Raw genomic sequence first — 17850 nt, 5'->3', positions numbered from 1 at the left:
CCCTTTTGGGCTTGTATTTCTCCCCTCAATACTCGCTTCAGATGTTGCGTTGCTGCCAAACCCTCCCAGCCTCTCTCGTGTGCCCTTCCCCGACAAGCCCAACATGCAGTTCCCCGCAGCGCTCCTCACCATCGGCCTCCTCGGGGGCGCGGTGCAGAAGCACGAGGAGGCGCTGACCGTCCACACCACGAGCGGCCGCTACACGGGCTTCGTGGACGCGGGCCCCGGCGGGACCCCGGACGTGAGCCAATGGCGCGGGATCCGGTACGGCCAGGCGCCCGTGGGCGCGCGCCGGTTCCTGCCGCCCCTGGCCGCCGCCGACGACGGGCGCCACCGCTACGCGCGCGAGTACCCGACCCTCTGCGTGCAGCAGAGCGGCGCCCACACGGGCCTGTTCTGGGAGCTCGTCCCGGAGTTCCAGAACGCCGACCCGCAGGGCGAGGACTGCCTGTTTCTGAACGTATGGGCCCCGCGCAGGCCGGCCGTCGAGGCGGAGGCGGACAAGGAGACGAAGAAGAAGAAGGTCCCCGTCATCATTTGGGTTTGTGGCGGGAGGCTGCAGGAGGGCGGGGGGCATGCGCCGTATCAGGTGCCGGATCGGTGGGTGCAGAGGATGCAGAGTCATATCGTGATTACGTTCAAGTAGGTGACGCAGTTCCTGTCCTGTGGGTACGGGAGCATACATGATGCTGACAACTGGGCTAGCTACCGTATGAATGTCTTCGGCTTCCCTGGTGCTAACGGCGCCATGACGAATGCAGGATACCTTGATGCGCGACTGGTGTGAGTACCCCCGTAGAGAGGTCAAGAGAAGCTGGAGCGCGGACTGACAAACTGCCAAGGGTGGAATGGGCCAAGAACAACATCGAGGTCTTTGGGGGAGATCCGGAACGCATGATCATATGGGGCCAAAGCGCAGGTAACAAACCCCAATATCCACAACCATACCTTTACCCTTCATCGCTACTGGCTAACTACTACTTCCCTGCCGCGAAAAAGGAGCCGGCCTGGTCACGTCCTACGTATACGCCAACGGCGAGGACCCCATCATCACGGGCGCCATCGCCAACTCCGGCGCCGTCGGGGGCCGACTTCAGGGCGGTAGCGCGACCAACAAGTTCTCGCAGCTCGCCGAGCTCGCCGGCTGCGGCGGGGGTCTCAAGGCCGCCGAGGAGCTCGCCTGCATGCAGGAAGTCCCCGCCCTACGACTCCAGAGCATCTTGCAGTCGGGAGGCGACGAGATCCCCATGTTCGGCGCCGTCGTGGACAACACCACCGTCTTCTCCAACTACACCGAGCGGCTTGAGCGAGGGCTGGTGGCCAAAGTGGTAAGCCTTTACAAATAGATAGAAAACCGTTGGGATTTCGGAAGAAAGCATTAATCACATGCTAACCAAAACATGGAAACGACAGCCTTTGATCACGGGCACTACCTCCAATGAAGCCGCGGCCTTCGGCGATTCTTTCAACAAGTCCCAGACCACGCCGCCGCCAAAGCCACCCGGCGCCCCGGGCGGGTTTGCGCCGATGGACTGCGGCGTACGGGCGGAGCTCAAGTTTGTCTTCCTCTATCCTCCGGCAGCAAATGCTGTGTGATATCAAGAGCTTAGAGTACTGACCAACAATTAGGGACCGACTCAAGTATGGTCACACGTCCTACCGTTACCTGTTCGCGGGCAACTTCTCCAACATTACTCCCCGGTACTGGCTCGGGGCGATGCATAGCTGTGAGTCTTGGTGGCGATCTGGGATGGGTTATCAGATCAAGGCATACACTGACTAACTTCTTTTTGTTGCAGCCGATTTGCCCGTTATCTTTGGGACGCACTATCAGTTCCGTGGGAACTCGACCGAGTTGGAGTGGCAAACGAGCTACGCCATGGAAGGTCAGAAACAATTACAATTCCTTTGTTATGAGAATCGTTTCAAGAAAATGACTTACTGACAATGCCATTCTTGATCCAGACATGTGGGTAGCCTTCGCCACGGACTCTTCCAAGGACCCTTCCACATCCGCCGGGTTGGCATGGCCCAAGTACAGCCCCGACGGCGAGACGGTGGTCTTGTTCGGGAACGGGACCGAGGCTGCTCAGTTGGTTCCGGCGTCGGTGGCCGATATCAGTGATTGCCCAGGCAAATGAAATTGGGTTTGCAAGAATTGTGTATACCAGTCGGGGTCAGGATCTTGTATGGAATTTCCGAGATCAATTGGGGAATAGCTGAGACAAGCAACATCTATAGCAATGAATCCAGTCGGCTGGCTACGGATGGTAACCACAGTCACATCAGCTTCTATATTGGAGCGTATTCAACAAACGTGTATGGTATTCGTCGTGTTGAAGCACAATCTCCCACCATCTTGCCGCTGCAGGTTGTAGGCCTTTAGGTCCCTCAGCATAGCCGCCGTCGTGTCTTCATGCCAGTCGTAGTGGGCACTGATGGCGCCGGGGATTTACTCATGCTTCTCTCGAATTTCGACTTGGTAATGTCGTGGGGGGGGGGGCTCGATCCCCTGCTTGAGGATCCTCTTCAAACCCTTGCGGGCTCTCTTGTAGGCACGGGAGGCACCGAAATCGCGGTTGCCCAGGTCGACGTCAATCTCGCACAGAGTCTCTTTATTGGTGGCGTCGTCCGTGGTGGGAATCTGGATGTCGTTGATCTTGTAAGCTTTCATGACTGAGTATCTAGTTGAGGGGGTTGGTAAGGGATGTACCGGCAGTACCGGCTTGAAAGGGAATGGAAAGGCTCAAGGAATTGGCGGTTGACATGGTTGAGGATGTCTTGAAAGTGGCAGCAGTTGAAGGTTGAGAAACTCTCAAAAGTATCTTGAGGTGGAAGGTGTTAGATAGGGTGTTTGTATGAGCTGGGATATGAAGGAACTTGCAAAGACTGTACTGACCCTGAGGTAAGGGGGCTTTTGGAGCTACTCTTGGTTGACGAAGTTAGGATATCTCCATAGCCTGCAATGAATAAATATTAGATAATGCTTGCAGATAGTCGTGGTAGAGAAGTTAAGATACCATGAATGGTGCAAGGGAAGGCTGAGGAGGTGGAAGGTGTGAGATGAAGCGTTTCTTGAGGATGAACCTGGGGACTGGTAAGAACTGGACTTGCCTTGGGGAACTCGGGATGTTTGAAGATAGTCGAGGATGAGAAGGTTGAAGGTTGCGAAATATTGAAAGGTATTGGTTTCTGGTATCGTCGATACCCTTGATGACAGAATTACCTCTCGTGTTGAAAGGTATCCCTAGGCGAGAGATGCAATACGAGGGGGAGTTGTGAGCTGGGATATGACATCATTTCGTAGTCCCATCAACCCAGGACCCTCGAGGGCCCGTAGCTATATGCGGAGCAAGTTATGTGTTTATGTGTTGGCAGTCTGGTGCTAGGTCGAAGCCCGGGGGTTCACTTTAGGCCCCCCGTTCAGTACCGAAATAGGTGGTTTCTTCTTTGCCACGATCTTCACAATCAGTAAGAAAGCTTTGGCGCACGAGGAACACGTCAACTAATTCCGATCCGTGCTTCTCTCACCTCTCGCCAAACAAGCCATCCACAAACCACAAAACAGCAACCTGCCAGTAAGTCCCGGACAGTCCCTTGCTTTTCATCCTGATGCGAATCTAACCTGCTATTCATCTTCACAGAGATCGAGAACCAGGTGCCAGTCATGGACCAAGCCCCTCATCAAGAAGACCGCAACATGTCTGAGGACAAGCAGACCATTGCGCCTGGCGCCTCCCAGGAAGAGGACATGGCTGCCGATGCCCACGACCTCACCACAGCTCTCGTATTGTCAGAGACAAACACCATGTTCGAGAACCTGTGGAGAATGCCCAATGAGCTCTTCGACAAGATTGTCGGTTGTCTCGACTTGAAAGACCAGGTCAAGCTCTCCGTCACTTGCAAAGCCCTTCTTGCGCGCGTCAAACCCGTCATGGATGACTTCGTATGGAACCCTCCCGTTCCATTGTATAAGATGGGCCGGAACGGCCGCATGTACCCCAAGTACGTCAGATTGGCGGAAATGGTTGCTCAAAATGGCCATGTTGCATGTCCATGGTGCTCGTCGATTCATTCGCCCATGCGCTCGATGGAGCCCAATAGCGGCTTCGAGTGCGCCAAGTACGGTCTGACCTTGTACAACGGTTACCGAATCCGGGGAATCCACCCACTGGTCATCTATGCTATTCAGAGAAGGGTAATGCAAGAACGAGGTATCAACCACCTTATGGACAGCGCCGAAGAAGCGTCCTTCGAAGACTCCGACGATATTCGACGAAAGCGCCCAGTGGTACGGGTCGGCGAAGTCGAGGACCATCCGCAGTCCTTCGACAAGTGGCTCTACTCCCGGAACATTCTGAACTTCCAGTGGTCATCGAAGATCAACTGGGTCCCCGGCCGCGGCCTCTTCGTTCAACAGCGATACTCTGTCCTGTGCCCGCTCAGTGGGTGGAGGTTCTCATGGAGGCGACGATGGAGGGACATGGCGTTGTCCTTTTGGATGTATTTGTGGAGGCTCTCACAGTTCCTCTCGCTCGCACTGTTTCGCGCGTTCCTAGCGAGACACTTCCCCAGATACGAACCGCGCTACGATCATTATATCTGCGGGTGCGGAAAATACTGTCTCCATTCCTATCCTCTATTGCTCAAAGACTTGGAACGCGTGGGCTTGTACTTGATTGATAAAGAGGTGGGTGCTCTTACGCCACCCGTGATATCCGCGGCTGATATACGTTCGCGAAAAATTGCTATTAGCCGAGTCTTGTTCTGCCAAGCTTGCCGCTCGGAATTCCAGGTCGCAGTCCGGAAGGTTACGGTGAAGGCGGAGGGTTCCAACTCCAACTCCAAGGGCAGTGAGGCCTGCTGGGTGCACTACACGACTTGGACGCATTTGGGAGAGGGCCCCATGTCTATTGAGCAATTCTATGCCAGAAGAAACGCTGATCATACCTTGCACGGTTATGAAAACGAAACTCGCATCATTGCTGAACTTTGTCGAGGCCCTGGGACTGAGGTTAGTGCAGGCAATGTGAGAAGATTGTCCTGCCTTTCCGCTTCATACTGAGTACCTCATTCCTGGCTTCGGCCATCACCTCGATACGAAGTGCCTTGGCATATCATCGATTTGATGGGCTTTGGATGATCTCTTCTCTCCTTGCTGCGGCCATTTCCTCGACAGGTACTTCGGCGCACTCTTCTCTTTCGGCTTTGGCAAATCCCTTCTGTTCTTGCTGCGGCCACCTCTTCGACCAGTGCTTCGGCGCACTCTTCTCTTCTGGCTTTAGCTAATCACTTGTCGCTCTGCTGCGGCTATCTCCTCAGCAAGTGGTTCGGCGCTTCATCGATTTGATGGGCTTTGGCCAACTTCTTTGACTAGGAGCACCTTGCACCATTCATTGGGAAAGGAAAGATCAGAGTAGGCAGTTCCATTGCAGTCGACACATTGATATTTCTGCTAACTCGGGAACGAATATCTCACAGGCACATGTTTCCTGCTTTTCGACTTCGAGGTCTTTGAAACTATCGTGTGATCCTCCATCCTGTATGAGGTCGAGTTCATGGGCAAGAAGCTAACGATCGCGCTCATGTAAGGCGGAAGCATGGTAAGTAATAACCCGCTGTGCAAGTGAAATCCGTACTAATAATCCAAAAAGCCTTCTCCGGCCATCAACTTGACATGGAATACTTTTATCATTCCGTCAACTTAATGGGCCTCGGACATCTACACGCTCTGGCTCCGGCCGTCACGTTTTGCAGGACGTGGGCATCGAAGCTTACTTCGATATATAGAATAATGGATGAATAACTGCTCATGCTCTATCTGTAGTACCTGTTTCTAGCACTCAAGCGTTTGTGATCATGCCAATCGACCGATGGTCGTTGAAACAACCGTCAGTAGACACTTAAGTAGGTCATTTCTCCATGTAATATCCTTTAATTTTATGTCTGATATCGAGCTGTCAACGCAGTAATGAGTTTCGAGTAACAAGAACCGGGGAATTTCGTCTTCGTCTACCCAGGTTACTGCTGGCGTGGTTCCATCAATTAGGGCAGCACCTTCCGAGCCTCCCACGTCAACAAAACTGAGGCCTGATGCACCCACATTCACCAAAGTGCAATCAGTAATTAAAAAACCTACCTACTCACCCGGAGCATGACACGCTGACTACTCTGCCTTCTTTTGTTCTTCATTCTTTTCGGTTCGATGTCAAGCTGTCATTTCTCTGCCTTCTCATCCCCCCAACCCAAACTCAACATTCCAACTGGTCTCAAGCATTTGCTATATAAATTGACACCATATGAACTGATGTTTTTTTCCTTACTTGCGAGTCAACTGTACAGCCAACATGTTCATCCACGCCATCTTCGACCTATCCAAGCAGGACTGGCTCGAATCTGCCAAGGACGGAGGCCAGGGGGTATGGCTATCGGGCATTGAGATGACACAACCTGATGTCGCTACCACCAAAGAAGCCTTCGCCGACTTCCTGGCACACGAAATGGTGCCGCCCTGTACCATTAACTGGCAAAACACCATTGCCTGGGAAAGCGACTCAAGTGGTGGGCACTCCTGTCTTAACTGGTTCATCTATGTTTCCGCTAACTCGTGCCAGTAGAGCTCACAGGCAGATGTGTCCTATATTTCGGGCTCGAGTGCCTCGCAACCGTGTCGGCCTTGATATTGCAAGACGCAGAGTTTATGGGCAAGAATATTTTGATCACAGACATGAAACGTGTTGCCACTGTGAGTGAAGTCGAACCGCAAAAGATTCCAGCCATACTAATCATACCAAGACTGCCCTCGCCCCTCCTGCTACTACCTCAGTGGTAGGCCTTCCGGCTCCGGCCATGGCCCCTTCAGTGAAGCTTGTCGTTACCGACTCCTCCAAGGCAGTGACTGTCCCTAGTCCCGATCTCGCTCCTGTGACGCCTCCCTTGGAGATTGCCCGCAATTACGTCGATAAACAGGGCACGGGCCTCTACGCAACCGCCGAGAGGATAAAGAAGGCTCGTCTGTTGAGCCAGGAGTTCATGAAACATTACTCTGGCTGCAAGTCGTCGGGCCGCCTTGCCCGCGACCCCATCACCCAGACCATTTACGAAAGGGTTAACGACGAATCGAATCTGAAGAACTCCTAGGAAGAGCAAGGGGGACGACCCGGTGTCAGTTTTAGAAGAATGTAGCGCCTCGTCGAATTGGATGCGGCCGTATGGAAACTGCACGACGATGCCCGCTGTCTCATATACCACAGCGGCGGAACTTGTTCAAGTATATCGAGCCTGATCAAAGAAACTAGACGGCTCTGCTATAGTTGTGCTGTAGCAACAGACAGATTAGAGTAGTACACCATATTTCAGGGAGATGTTGAGAAGGGGACAATCAACAGGATGTGATGGTCTAAAAACTGCTGGCACACTGGGATTGTCCCACAGGAACACCTGTATCTGAGAATATTGAGAGACGTACGCTCATTCCTCTCCGGCAGTCCGTGAAGGTGGGCAAAGCTGCAAGGCTGCAATCCACCTACCACACGGCAATTTAAACAAAACCTGCAAGACTGGCGGCCGCGACACTTGCCATGCGGCATTCAGTCTAGTGCAGGAGGAGGATAGGACACTGCGGTTCGGATAACAGTCAGAGGATAACACGTGCCGAGCAGGTAGAAGAAGCGGTCCATTCATGAAGAGAATGGCAACGCACCGAAGTCCATTGGGCAGTCTTGGTGTCTGTGTTACTCCGTATATGCATGTGTATGTCATATATTGGTGACCTGGTAGTCTTGGCGAATACTTATTAAATTGGGTGGCCAAGACTCTGGCCGATTGGCTGCAGGCAGACTTCTGGGCAGACCACTTGCTGCTGACAGTGTCGAGATGTCTTGGTTAGGAATTGATCTCCCAGATCATAGGATTTGTCGAAACATATGTATGGCGTTCCGAGAAGGATGCTGCAACCTCTTCCTACGTCATACCCGACACTGAATTATCCTTGGCACACTATCTACGCAGAGATTTTACCACGTTTTAATTCGTTTGCACTTCATACAGCACACCACAGAACTTATTCCCGCTCATTCTGGGTTCATACTGATGGCAGAGGTATTAAAAGGTGGCTGGTGCGAGAATGGGTATCTAGCTAACAATAGGGGTTGCATGGACATGGGTGGAAGTGCTATTGTCAAAGGACCTGGCATAAAGGCGAATGCGTTCAGTCAGAGTTTCTCTGCCCATTTTCAACAGGAATATATGTGTCTCCGAGTTCCCCAGAGTTTTCAATTTGATTCTCGTTGTTCTTTGGGTATCCGTCGGACGACGGAACACATGCCCCGATTCTTTACTATGAATGTATCATTATAATCTCAGAAATCTGCGGCCTAATCATTGGGGTACATATATAGTTCGCTGGCGTCCTCATTGCGATTAGTAAAGTCGAATGCTCGCAGCGTGTTGAGCCAAGACAGGGTAATCCCGCACGTTGGAGCCTACGAATTTCGGTCGCGACACATGCACCTGTGTTGCAGCCAAATTTAATGATATAATGCGTATCTGATTCCAAAAGGACATTGCAGGACCGAGCTATTTCTCGGTATCGTTCCGGGAGTGACAGGGGGGCACGTGTTGTGGTCAGGGAGGCATATTCACTTTTGCTGGGTATTAATTACGCTTGAGCCCACCAGGCTGTGAGTGTATAAGTTCCACAACAGAGCCAAGAATAAATGGAAGGAGATCGAGGTAGCGTCTCCCGATCAGCAAAGTCGTACGACATGATTCTGACTGTAAGGCTTCCGGAAAAGGGGGTTAGCCCACGCCGTGATTGACTGCATTATAATCTTCATTTGCGCCACCATTGTTGTGCATCATGTCGCAAATAGAGCTATATTTGCAGATCATGCAGTCTTTTCCTGACTGTGAATGGCATAAAAGCATTACGTCCCTTGCCATACCCGCCCCCCCTCCCCCCCAGAGGACTGGCCTTAATTATCGTCCTCCTTCAATCCCAACCTCCCCTCCCCCTTGTGCTTTCCAGAGGAGAATTACACGCGCTGTCAAGTCATAAACAGCCGCCAATACCAGAACGTTAGGCCTCGGCGACGCGATCATTTTCTCACAGTGTTCAAAAGCAGTAGCAACATGGGAGTTGGAGTTGCCTGCTACGCCTTCTCGATCGATAAGTTTAATGGGTCTTTAACCACTTACTGGCCCAAAATGTCCCCATGTGGGAACATCACTACTACGGCCACCGTTCTGCCGTGCTGCGGCTGGGGGGACAAATGCCTCGGTAATGCCTTATGTCACGTCAGCGACCGAATCCCACCGGGAACCTCCGGGTATTACAGGGCCGGCTGCACAGACCCGAACTTCCCGGCTCCTGATTGTAGGCAGCAATGCAGTAAGCAGACAACATCTTGAAGTCGCTCGCAGCATCCCATTTATTGCTTTGTTACCCGTGTGAGTTGGTGCGGTACAATGCTGACCCGCCGCCGTGGGCCTCGACTAAACAGGAGGACACAATTGGGATCTCGTCTACCAACGCAACTCGAAAAGCTGGGCATGTTGTAATGACACGGACCATTCCGGAGGGGATTGCGACCACCCTTTGCCAGGCAACCCGGCATTGGGGGAGCCCTTTCAAGCCCCCGCTCCCGAAAATCTGACGTCTTATTTCACCATACCCAAGGATGGTTACTTTCAAGACACAACTTCCCCAACGGGGGAGGCCCAGCCCAGTTCCGCTGGCAATCATGTGTCCGCAGGCGCCTCTGCGGGAATAGGAATAGGAGCAGGTCTTGGCGCGGTCGCGGTCGTGGCCAGTGCCGGGCTGTGGTTTCTGCGCCGCCGACGCCGCCGACTCCGAGCGGCCGTGCTTGAACTGCATGATGATGGTAAGGGGCCCATAGGGCAGCATCAGCAGCATCTAGAGCAGGGAGCCGCTGCAGGGGCTCTCACAGGGGCCCCCATGGGCCATATGAATCCCCAAGAACTTGGTATTGGTGTCGCACGGCCAGAGCTGCAGGCATAATTCTCGGTTTTCACGAGCTGATCCTCGACTTTGTCCTTGGGTAAGAAGGAATGAACTTCATCAATAAACTGCCTATATCCCTTTCTTGGATGCGAGTGAGAAAATGTCTGACATCTTAGAATGTTGCCCCAACCCTGAGAGGCGTTGACGAGGCCTAACTGTGTTACCCCTGAGACGCTTGGTCTCGCCCAAGGCTGAGTGGACGAGCCCTCATTGATACTCGAAATCGCGACCGCGAGATCGAAAGAACTATACCATTTCGGGCAGCGATTGGGAATCATTGTTCGATGTGGCGACGCCTTCGAAGTGGCCCATATGATATTATGATATGCATTGCCTATGTGAGGTGAGGGTGGCGTCGTGCCCCTTTTTGATCCTTCAATAGATTCAACAGATCGGGTCTAAAGATAATGCTTCGCAGCAATGGGTTCTAAGTAATAAGAATCAGTGAATTTCGTCTACGTAGTTGAGCACGAAGCACTTCATTGTTACCGCTAGCCCATGTATTCTCCAACCCGCGCACATCAATTAGGGTAGTACGTCACGAGCCTCCCACGCCCAGACCTCAGCGTCCACCATGTGCCTCTCCGCTCTCCTAGGGAACCGATCCCGTTTCCATCGCGGCCCGACCGAGGTCTTCAGAATGTCTTCCACGGGCTCCCATCCAAGTCCGAGGAGGAACTCCACCACATCCGCGCGGGACCAGCACATGGCGGCGATCAGCGGAGACTCAAATCTAATGTAGGGCCTGTGGGAGCCGAACCGCAAGAGCGAGCGGTCTCTGTCATTGGGATAGGGAGTCGGTGGGGGTGAATAGGAAAACGTCTCCGAATCCGAGTCTATTTCGAATTCTTGCCACATGGATGGCGATAGTGATCTTAATCCCAAAGCCCAGACGGGGCGGTTCTTTAGGAAGCCCTGCCTATCGAGCGCTCTTAAGATGTCCGCGTTGCCCCAGACGCAGGCCTCGCCCAGGAGGTCAAACCGCTCGTCGATCCATTCTTCGCTACCGGTCATCTTCTGCGAAAGAATCCACTCTAGAAAGACGGCTTGTCCGCACTCAATGGCGCCTCTTGCCGCGAGCCGCCAGTCGGGCCCACCAAGGTCGAGGTCGGTCTCTTTAACGAGGATGTCGGCGACCCCGATATGCCCACCCACGGCGGCCGCGAACATGGATCCGGTGCTGTAAATGTAGTGGCCTTCGAAATCGCGACACCGCACACCGTGCGTGAGCGGTTCTCCGAATCCGCGCGGATTCGCGCCTGCGGCCAATAACAGCCGCACAATATCCTCGCGGCCGGTGCCACAGGCGATTTCCAGAGGGGTTCGGCAACAGTTGAGCTCCAGGCCATAATACTTGCTGGCCTGCTCTGTCTCGAGTATGTGGGACACAATGTTGGCATAGCCGGCACGGCAGGCCTCTCGCAGGCCGTGGTGCATGAGTCCATTCCTTGTTTCTCCCGCGTCAGTCGGGTTTGGTAGACCGCGAAGCCCCAGCAGAAACCACGCGATGCATTCATGCCTCTCACGGATCGCCCGGATAATTGCGTCTTCGATCAGTTTACCGTGCAGCTGGTGTGGCGGGCCACGTGGCGGGTCCAGGACGACGCTACGGACCATGTCCAGACGGCCAGAGCAGACAGCTTTATCTAGATAGAGGGCGACTTCGTCATTGATGTCGAAGGAAGGATTAGGAATATGCTGGACGGCTTCATGAAAATGTTCGACTTTTCCAGCAAAGAGCAGCGGCGTGGTGATCGGTTCTAAGGAGTCGAGGTGGCGGATGGCGTCAAGCACGTTCCTATTTCCTCTATGTTCGGATACTAGTTCTTCTTTCAGTAGAAACCTATAAATTTCCGAGTTTTTCAGCCTTTCTCCAAGTCTCTCTGGAAACCAAGAAAGGAAAAAGGAAGAGGGACAACTTATTAGGGGAAGGAATCAATTACCCGAATGAAAAACGATTCACCACTGTGCTGCTTAACCCCTCGCCCCCGGGCGGACTCAACAGTGCCCAAGAATGAAGCAGGACCCCTTCCCACGACTCAAAGAGGATCGTGGTGTGATCCTTGGGGTAGAGTTGCTCTAATAGAAACGTCAACCGATCGCCAAACATGAATTTTTCAATTGTGACGTTTTCGTGTTTACATCCCAAAAGCCATTCTTTGGGCCTGTTCAACCAATAACGACAGAGCCTGGTCAGCATCACCAGACGCTTACTACGGCTTCGGAAGTAGTCGTCATCGCCGTCCGGTATTGACTGCTGTTCCACCGAGAACAGAACATGCCGATGTAAGCCCGCCTGAATGGCATCGACCATGCGGTTGAGGAAGGCCGAAAAATTGGCCCACCAATAGCGCTGGTCGTGCGGCCGATCCAAGGCATAACGTGCCAGGAACTGGACCTCGGACTCCATCCTGGCGGCGACGCTGTCGTTAGGGTGGTGCCAGGGAACTGCACGCCTACGTACGCTTTCGTGTCGGAGCACCTCGAGCTTGCCAATCAAGTACATGACCTCTTGGTCAAACAGTCCTATTTCCCTCGCGAAATCCAGTTAGTATCACTGCGGCAAGTTTTTCCAGGGTGAAATGACGGGATGACTTACTGTTCACGAGCCTTAGGTTGAGGACACGTCGAAAAGGATCAAAGGGCGGCGTAAGAGTGAACCCAATAATGTGCCGGACGATCTCCAGCGGCAGATTGTGGATGGTAGCCATCCTCAATGAAAAATGCCTACCTCGTAGGACAAGAAGACCATACGGGTTCAATTCGGTACAGTGGACTGACGGGAAATCACTGTGTAGGAAGATAAAAAAGTACGAGACGGTCTCACGAATTGATTTTCGTCGAGGACGTGTTGGTGTGAAGTTGGATGTGTTTGCTGATCTTGCGAATGTGTGGTTAGGTGCCTAGAAAATGTTCTCTATTAGTGAGAGCCCCACTGCTTACTCAACCATCCATTCAACCGTACATTTTCACATACGTGGTCAAACAATCCAGGGTCGCAAAACAGATGCCATCGTTTATATCGAGGAATCAATTAATTGTAAATTTATTAGGCCAGCTCATTCTTGCCAGTCTTCCGTTATCCTTTGGCTGCCTTCTACTAGATCAGTTATGTGGATCCCACCATCCCCCAAGTTCGTTCCTTCCACTGAACGAACACCTTACTGATTTGGTAATTTGTTCCTGTTTCTTTGCACATTTTAAAGCTTGGTTTCGTCGTTATTCAAGTCGGGCTCCGAGTCGGAGTCCATGGAGTTGTAGTTCTCACTCTGCCATATGCATGACTGAGCAGCCAACCTGAGGGCAGGCGAAGGCTTGAACTTGCCATTGATCATAAAGTCTTCCTCGTACTGACTGATATAACTGAGGAATCTTTCGTGGCATGGTTCCCATTCCCGTCGGATCTGGACCAGCGATGCATATCCCATGTTCTCCATTGCCGTGAGTGCGTCCATTGCCACCTTCCTCAGCTTGTCCCGCAAGGCCCGAACTTCGGCCGCTCTTGCCGCATCGTTAACGGCAATGGCCATTTTCTGAGCACGCTGGATGTAAGTGTCGTAGTCGAAGCCCCGCATGATCTCTCCTGAAAAATGGCTGACCAGGTTTCTCAATTGCCTGGCACTGTGCAATGCGTTGAGGACATAAAGTGCCCTGACCTCGGGCGTGTTGGGAATGTTCCAGTACCGTAGGTATGATTCGTTCGTGTCCCACTCGAATCTGACTTCTGTGTAGCCATCCTGGAACTTTCTTTTCCAGAGAAGTGGCAGGTGCTCTTTGCAGAAGTCGTGAAAAGCCATTTTTGCGAGATCGAGCGCTTCATCCAACAGTTGGTAACCGATGGTAGACGGAATCCCTACGTACGATGCTGCCTCGTTCTCCCAGCTGGAATCGTCATAGCGCGTCTCTTGCTCCAAAATCTCTTTTTTCGATTCCGGCTCAGGAGCAGGTGTCTCATCCGGGTCATCATCTGCTGGCTGTGTTTCATCTTGGCAGCTGTCCATCCACGTCGATGTGTCGCTGTAATAATAGGAAGCACTTGAATCAAAGGAGTTGCCCCAGTCGGAGAATCCATGCTCCCAACTCTTCCATATCTTCCTATATGAAGACTCGGTATCTTGCATATAGCGAGTTGGATTGCGGTGCCCCAATTGAGTGAGGCAGAAGTCGCGTGAGACGACCCCGGTAAGGTGCGTCACGTCAACGAGACGCCCATCATCGTAAACATAGGTGAAGCCTTTCTCGCTTTTGAAGTACCTTACGTCGACCTTGGGAGGAGCAGTCTTCTCCTCCTCGACTAGCTCAGCTGTCTTCGAGCGATTCGACGAGGATACGGTAGGACGGAGGTAAGATTTCTGAGATGGCTTTGGTGAGACTTTGGCAACTGTGCTGCCACTGGTGGAACTTGGTGTTCCTGATCGGGCCCCGGATTTTGAAAGCTCATGTAGTTGTTGCTCCAAGACGCCTATCTTGAGTTTGAGAAACCCGTTCTCTTCCTCGAGACGCCCATTCTTCTCCTTCTCGAGCCTCAACTGATGAGCCAGCGGAGCGATGTAGCAAACCATGTTGGGGTATATAGAAGGTCAGTATATAAACGAAAGAAAAGCATGCGCTGACCCGAAAGCAAGGATGAGGTGAAATACGAGCAAATGGAAAAAATGAGTTAAACTCAGCGATAAGGCGGATTGTACCAAGAGCCGTGTTCAAGTTTTAAGTGCAGAAAACCCGATCGGAGATGGCAACATTGTTAGACCACAAAGGGATAACATGGTAGATACAAAGCTTGTTGTGTAAAAACACGGATAAAGGTAATTGTACTATGGAACATTGAATGAATACTACTAATTAGTTAAAGCTTTAGTTTGAGTGGTGGCATGTCTAATTGTCGACGTGTATTGTATTCACCTAGTATTCGTACTTTGGTCACCGTCCAATGAAAGTGTGAATAAGTGTCCTCTTGGTCCGGATTCGGCAATTGTAGAATCTCATATGTCTATAGCCCAGGTCACCGCTGGTCAGAGGTTGAGGAGCAGCTCCGGCATTTCCTAATGCGTCGCCAGTGGCCTACTGGGTCTGTTGGACAGCAGCGGCCGCACAAGTTCTTGGGCCTGAAATTGGGGATGTCTTTCAAGGTAAGTTGAATGTAGCTGGACTGCACCTCATTCGACCCTTCCTTCAAATAAAAAAACCTTCGAGCCCGGGCGTCCGCTAACTATAGACTCCTAGATCTGACAAATCTTGGGAAGCCTTGCAAAACAGATTCCTCGTATATATACCCAAAAGAAAAAGCAAAAGCTGCTCGCCATTGCCCATCTTGGACAGTGGAAAGGGTCATATATCAACTAAAATGGATGTTTACACGTCGTACCCAAGACATTCAGTGACTCAATGTAGCATAGAAATATGTGTCAAAACACGTCAAGGGAAGCAAGTTTGACAAACTCCACCAGAAACGATTACCACTGAATAGATGAATATTAATGCATACGAATGAAAAGGCACATAGGATATGGAATTCGTTTCTGTAATGTCTTTCTCCTCATTTCAATTACCACGTAGATGACCTTTTTAAGTGATCTCCTACAATGGAAGTCACAAGTGCTGGCATTGGTACGCGGAAGGCACCACGTGGAAGAGTAGCGAATATCACACATCCTTCTGTATTTCCCGATTAACCAGCCGATATAGCATGCTACGCCTGGAACTTAACAGTTACGACTTTGACCCTTTCCCTGAGATTGATCACCGCTCAGGCGAATTCAACTGGCTCGGAATCAGGGGGGAGCGGAATATACGGGCTTAACAATACCAGCACCCCATGCGCTCGAACCCCATCAATATCATAATTTCTTCTAAAGACGCTCTTTTCTGGAGCTACCGTCATTCGCCTATTTTGAGTGAGCCGTATAGTAACGATCAAATGGAAGAGAAAAAGGGGGCCCGGACTGTGGAGGACCTTGTGACTCCCAGGCACAGGACAGGTGCGCTCAATCAAGAGAACTCGCTTGTGGGACCATGCTATAGTTATGTTTCAAGCATATCTCCAGTTTAACGAGCAACAAGCGAATGCGAATTCCAAGAGTGTTGGTCGTGCTCGGAAGCGCCATGGCAGGCTGGAATGGTGATCGGACAAGGGGCTTATTTTATACCCCGCAGCACCATGAACCCATGTTGGTTGTCGGTTGGATTTGGCCAACTGCAGCATTGCATTCCCGTCAATTCCGGCGAAAGTTTCTGAGCGAAATGGCTTTCACCCATGGTATTCTTGATTTTCGTCTATTCCTTGGATAGGTCACCGTCCATTCTCCTTGGTTCTATGTCTGATCACAGCGAGACACCAAACAGGGCAGATGCTGCTCCGGCGGCTTTGCAGGAGGCGAGAAGCGACCCCGAAAAAGGTCCCCAGGATGACGAGAGCTCCACAAGTAGGTTGGAGCCGCTTTACTCGATCTTTACACACGGCGAGAAAGTCTGGATCAGCTCCTTGGCTTCTTTTGGGGCCATGTTCTCCACGCTGTGCAGCTATATCTACTTTCCCGCTCTGGTGCCCATGACGGATGACTTCAAAGTCTCTCTTACCTTGATCAATCTCACGGTGACTTCGTACCTCGTGGTCGCCGGCATCGCGCCGGAGTTTATGGGCGACCTCGCCGATCAAGGGGGTCGCAGATTTGCGTATATCGTCATGTTCGTCATGTTCTTCGGATCCAATATCGGAATCGCGCTGCAAAAGTCATATGCTGGGTTACTGGTTCTTCGTATGGTGCAGAGTGCTGGCTCATCTGGTAGGCCAGTCCTACTCCGTGACTTTGAGTCCTCCCTGACTGTCAAAGGAACCTATGGTGCTTCATTTGGAGTCCTTGCCGACATTACCACGGTTGGCGAGCGCGGGTCGTATGTTGGATCACTGCAGATATTGTGCGTATCTTCCCACTTTCCTAACAGACGGACCAGATGGCTTTCTTGCTTACGACTAACCAGCACCAATGCAGCGCCAAGTTTCGGACCAGTCATAGCAGGTGTGCTGACCCAGAAGTTGGGCTGGAGGTGGATCTTCTGGTTCCTGGCCATACTCACCGGGGTGTACCTCCTGATCATTGTGCTCTTTCTCCCAGAAGCCCAACGGAAGATCGTGGGCAACGGAAGTATCCAAGTCTCGGGGATCAGACGGAGCCTATTTGGATTGGCTATAAAGGACCGGACTCGAGAGGCAGAAACGATAACGCCTCGTAAACGGCAATACCGAATCCCAAACCCCTTTGCGTGCATGAGGCTCCTTTGCGACAAAGCGAACTTTTCCATCATTTGCATCGGATCAATCACATACACGGTAAAAATGGCGCTCCGAAAATCTTTGGCAGCCCAGTGCGTGGATATTTATCGACTAGACTACCTACAGGCGGGGCTGGTTTACATCCCCTCAGGAGTTGGCGGAGCCTTGGGCTCATATGTTACGGGTAAGACTAATACACCATCTGGTTTTGTTGGGGAGAATATTGACAGTGAGTAGGGAAGATCTTGAACAGGAACGTTCAGAGGTTCGCGTCACGGTACGGGCTGGAAAGTGGCCATTACCAAAAGGGGAACGACATCTCAGGATTCCCCATCGAGAAGGCCCGTTTTCAGGGGTTCCACGCTATGGTGGTAATCAGTGCGTTAGGCACAGCAGCCTATGGGGTAACCTTGATGGAAAAGACGGCAAGTTTACTGCACCTATCATATTTCTGCCTGGACTAACAGACCACCACCAGCATTTGTCAGCACCCTTGGTCATGCAATTTTTGACAGGCGCTACAACGTCATGCATTTTCACAGTAAGTCCTTTGTCC

The 17850-nt window shown here is 51.9% G+C and overlaps 8 protein-coding genes across 8 annotated transcripts; 5 read left to right on the top strand and 3 right to left on the bottom strand.

Moving 5' to 3' along the window:
* Nucleotides 1-103: 103 nt before the first annotated feature.
* Nucleotides 104-2141, top strand: PG998_011817 (uncharacterized protein; the record flags this gene model as incomplete). Its single annotated transcript, XM_066878633.1, has 8 exons — nucleotides 104-642; nucleotides 706-783; nucleotides 843-919; nucleotides 1000-1328; nucleotides 1414-1590; nucleotides 1643-1727; nucleotides 1800-1886; nucleotides 1966-2141. 8 exons carry the CDS (start codon nucleotides 104-106, stop codon nucleotides 2139-2141), a joined length of 1548 nt encoding a protein of 515 aa, XP_066727687.1.
* A 311-nt stretch (nucleotides 2142-2452) lies between these two features.
* On the bottom strand, nucleotides 2453-2674 carry PG998_011816 (uncharacterized protein; the record flags this gene model as incomplete). The annotated part of the gene is made up of 1 exon (XM_066878632.1): nucleotides 2453-2674. One exon carries the CDS (start codon nucleotides 2672-2674, stop codon nucleotides 2453-2455), a length of 222 nt encoding a protein of 73 aa, XP_066727686.1.
* A 993-nt stretch (nucleotides 2675-3667) lies between these two features.
* On the top strand, nucleotides 3668-5065 carry PG998_011815 (uncharacterized protein; the record flags this gene model as incomplete). Its single annotated transcript, XM_066878631.1, has 1 exon — nucleotides 3668-5065. The coding sequence occupies one exon, from the start codon at nucleotides 3668-3670 to the stop codon at nucleotides 5063-5065; it is 1398 nt and encodes a 465-aa protein (XP_066727685.1).
* A 1282-nt stretch (nucleotides 5066-6347) lies between these two features.
* Nucleotides 6348-6617, top strand: PG998_011814 (uncharacterized protein; the record flags this gene model as incomplete). The annotated part of the gene is made up of 1 exon (XM_066878630.1): nucleotides 6348-6617. One exon carries the CDS (start codon nucleotides 6348-6350, stop codon nucleotides 6615-6617), a length of 270 nt encoding a protein of 89 aa, XP_066727684.1.
* A 232-nt stretch (nucleotides 6618-6849) lies between these two features.
* PG998_011813 (uncharacterized protein) lies at nucleotides 6850-7140 on the top strand (the record flags this gene model as incomplete). Its single annotated transcript, XM_066878629.1, has 1 exon — nucleotides 6850-7140. The coding sequence occupies one exon, from the start codon at nucleotides 6850-6852 to the stop codon at nucleotides 7138-7140; it is 291 nt and encodes a 96-aa protein (XP_066727683.1).
* Nucleotides 7141-10549: 3409 nt separating this feature from the next.
* PG998_011812 (uncharacterized protein) lies at nucleotides 10550-12735 on the bottom strand (the record flags this gene model as incomplete). Its single annotated transcript, XM_066878628.1, has 3 exons — nucleotides 10550-11844; nucleotides 12239-12550; nucleotides 12624-12735. 3 exons carry the CDS (start codon nucleotides 12733-12735, stop codon nucleotides 10550-10552), a joined length of 1719 nt encoding a protein of 572 aa, XP_066727682.1.
* A 489-nt stretch (nucleotides 12736-13224) lies between these two features.
* Nucleotides 13225-14586, bottom strand: PG998_011811 (uncharacterized protein; the record flags this gene model as incomplete). The annotated part of the gene is made up of 1 exon (XM_066878627.1): nucleotides 13225-14586. The coding sequence occupies one exon, from the start codon at nucleotides 14584-14586 to the stop codon at nucleotides 13225-13227; it is 1362 nt and encodes a 453-aa protein (XP_066727681.1).
* Nucleotides 14587-16337: 1751 nt separating this feature from the next.
* On the top strand, nucleotides 16338-17037 carry PG998_011810 (uncharacterized protein; the record flags this gene model as incomplete). The annotated part of the gene is made up of 2 exons (XM_066878626.1): nucleotides 16338-16943; nucleotides 17014-17037. 2 exons carry the CDS (start codon nucleotides 16338-16340, stop codon nucleotides 17035-17037), a joined length of 630 nt encoding a protein of 209 aa, XP_066727680.1.
* Between the last annotated feature and the right edge of the window lie 813 nt (nucleotides 17038-17850).

Source organism: Apiospora kogelbergensis (genome assembly GCF_038363985.1).
Source record: "Apiospora kogelbergensis strain CBS 113332 chromosome Unknown utg000007l_segment0_segment0, whole genome shotgun sequence".
Classification (NCBI taxonomy): Eukaryota; Fungi; Ascomycota; class Sordariomycetes; order Amphisphaeriales; family Apiosporaceae; genus Apiospora; species Apiospora kogelbergensis.
The sequence above is the reverse complement of the archived record's forward strand: the minus strand, read 5'-3'. Positions and strand labels throughout refer to the sequence as shown.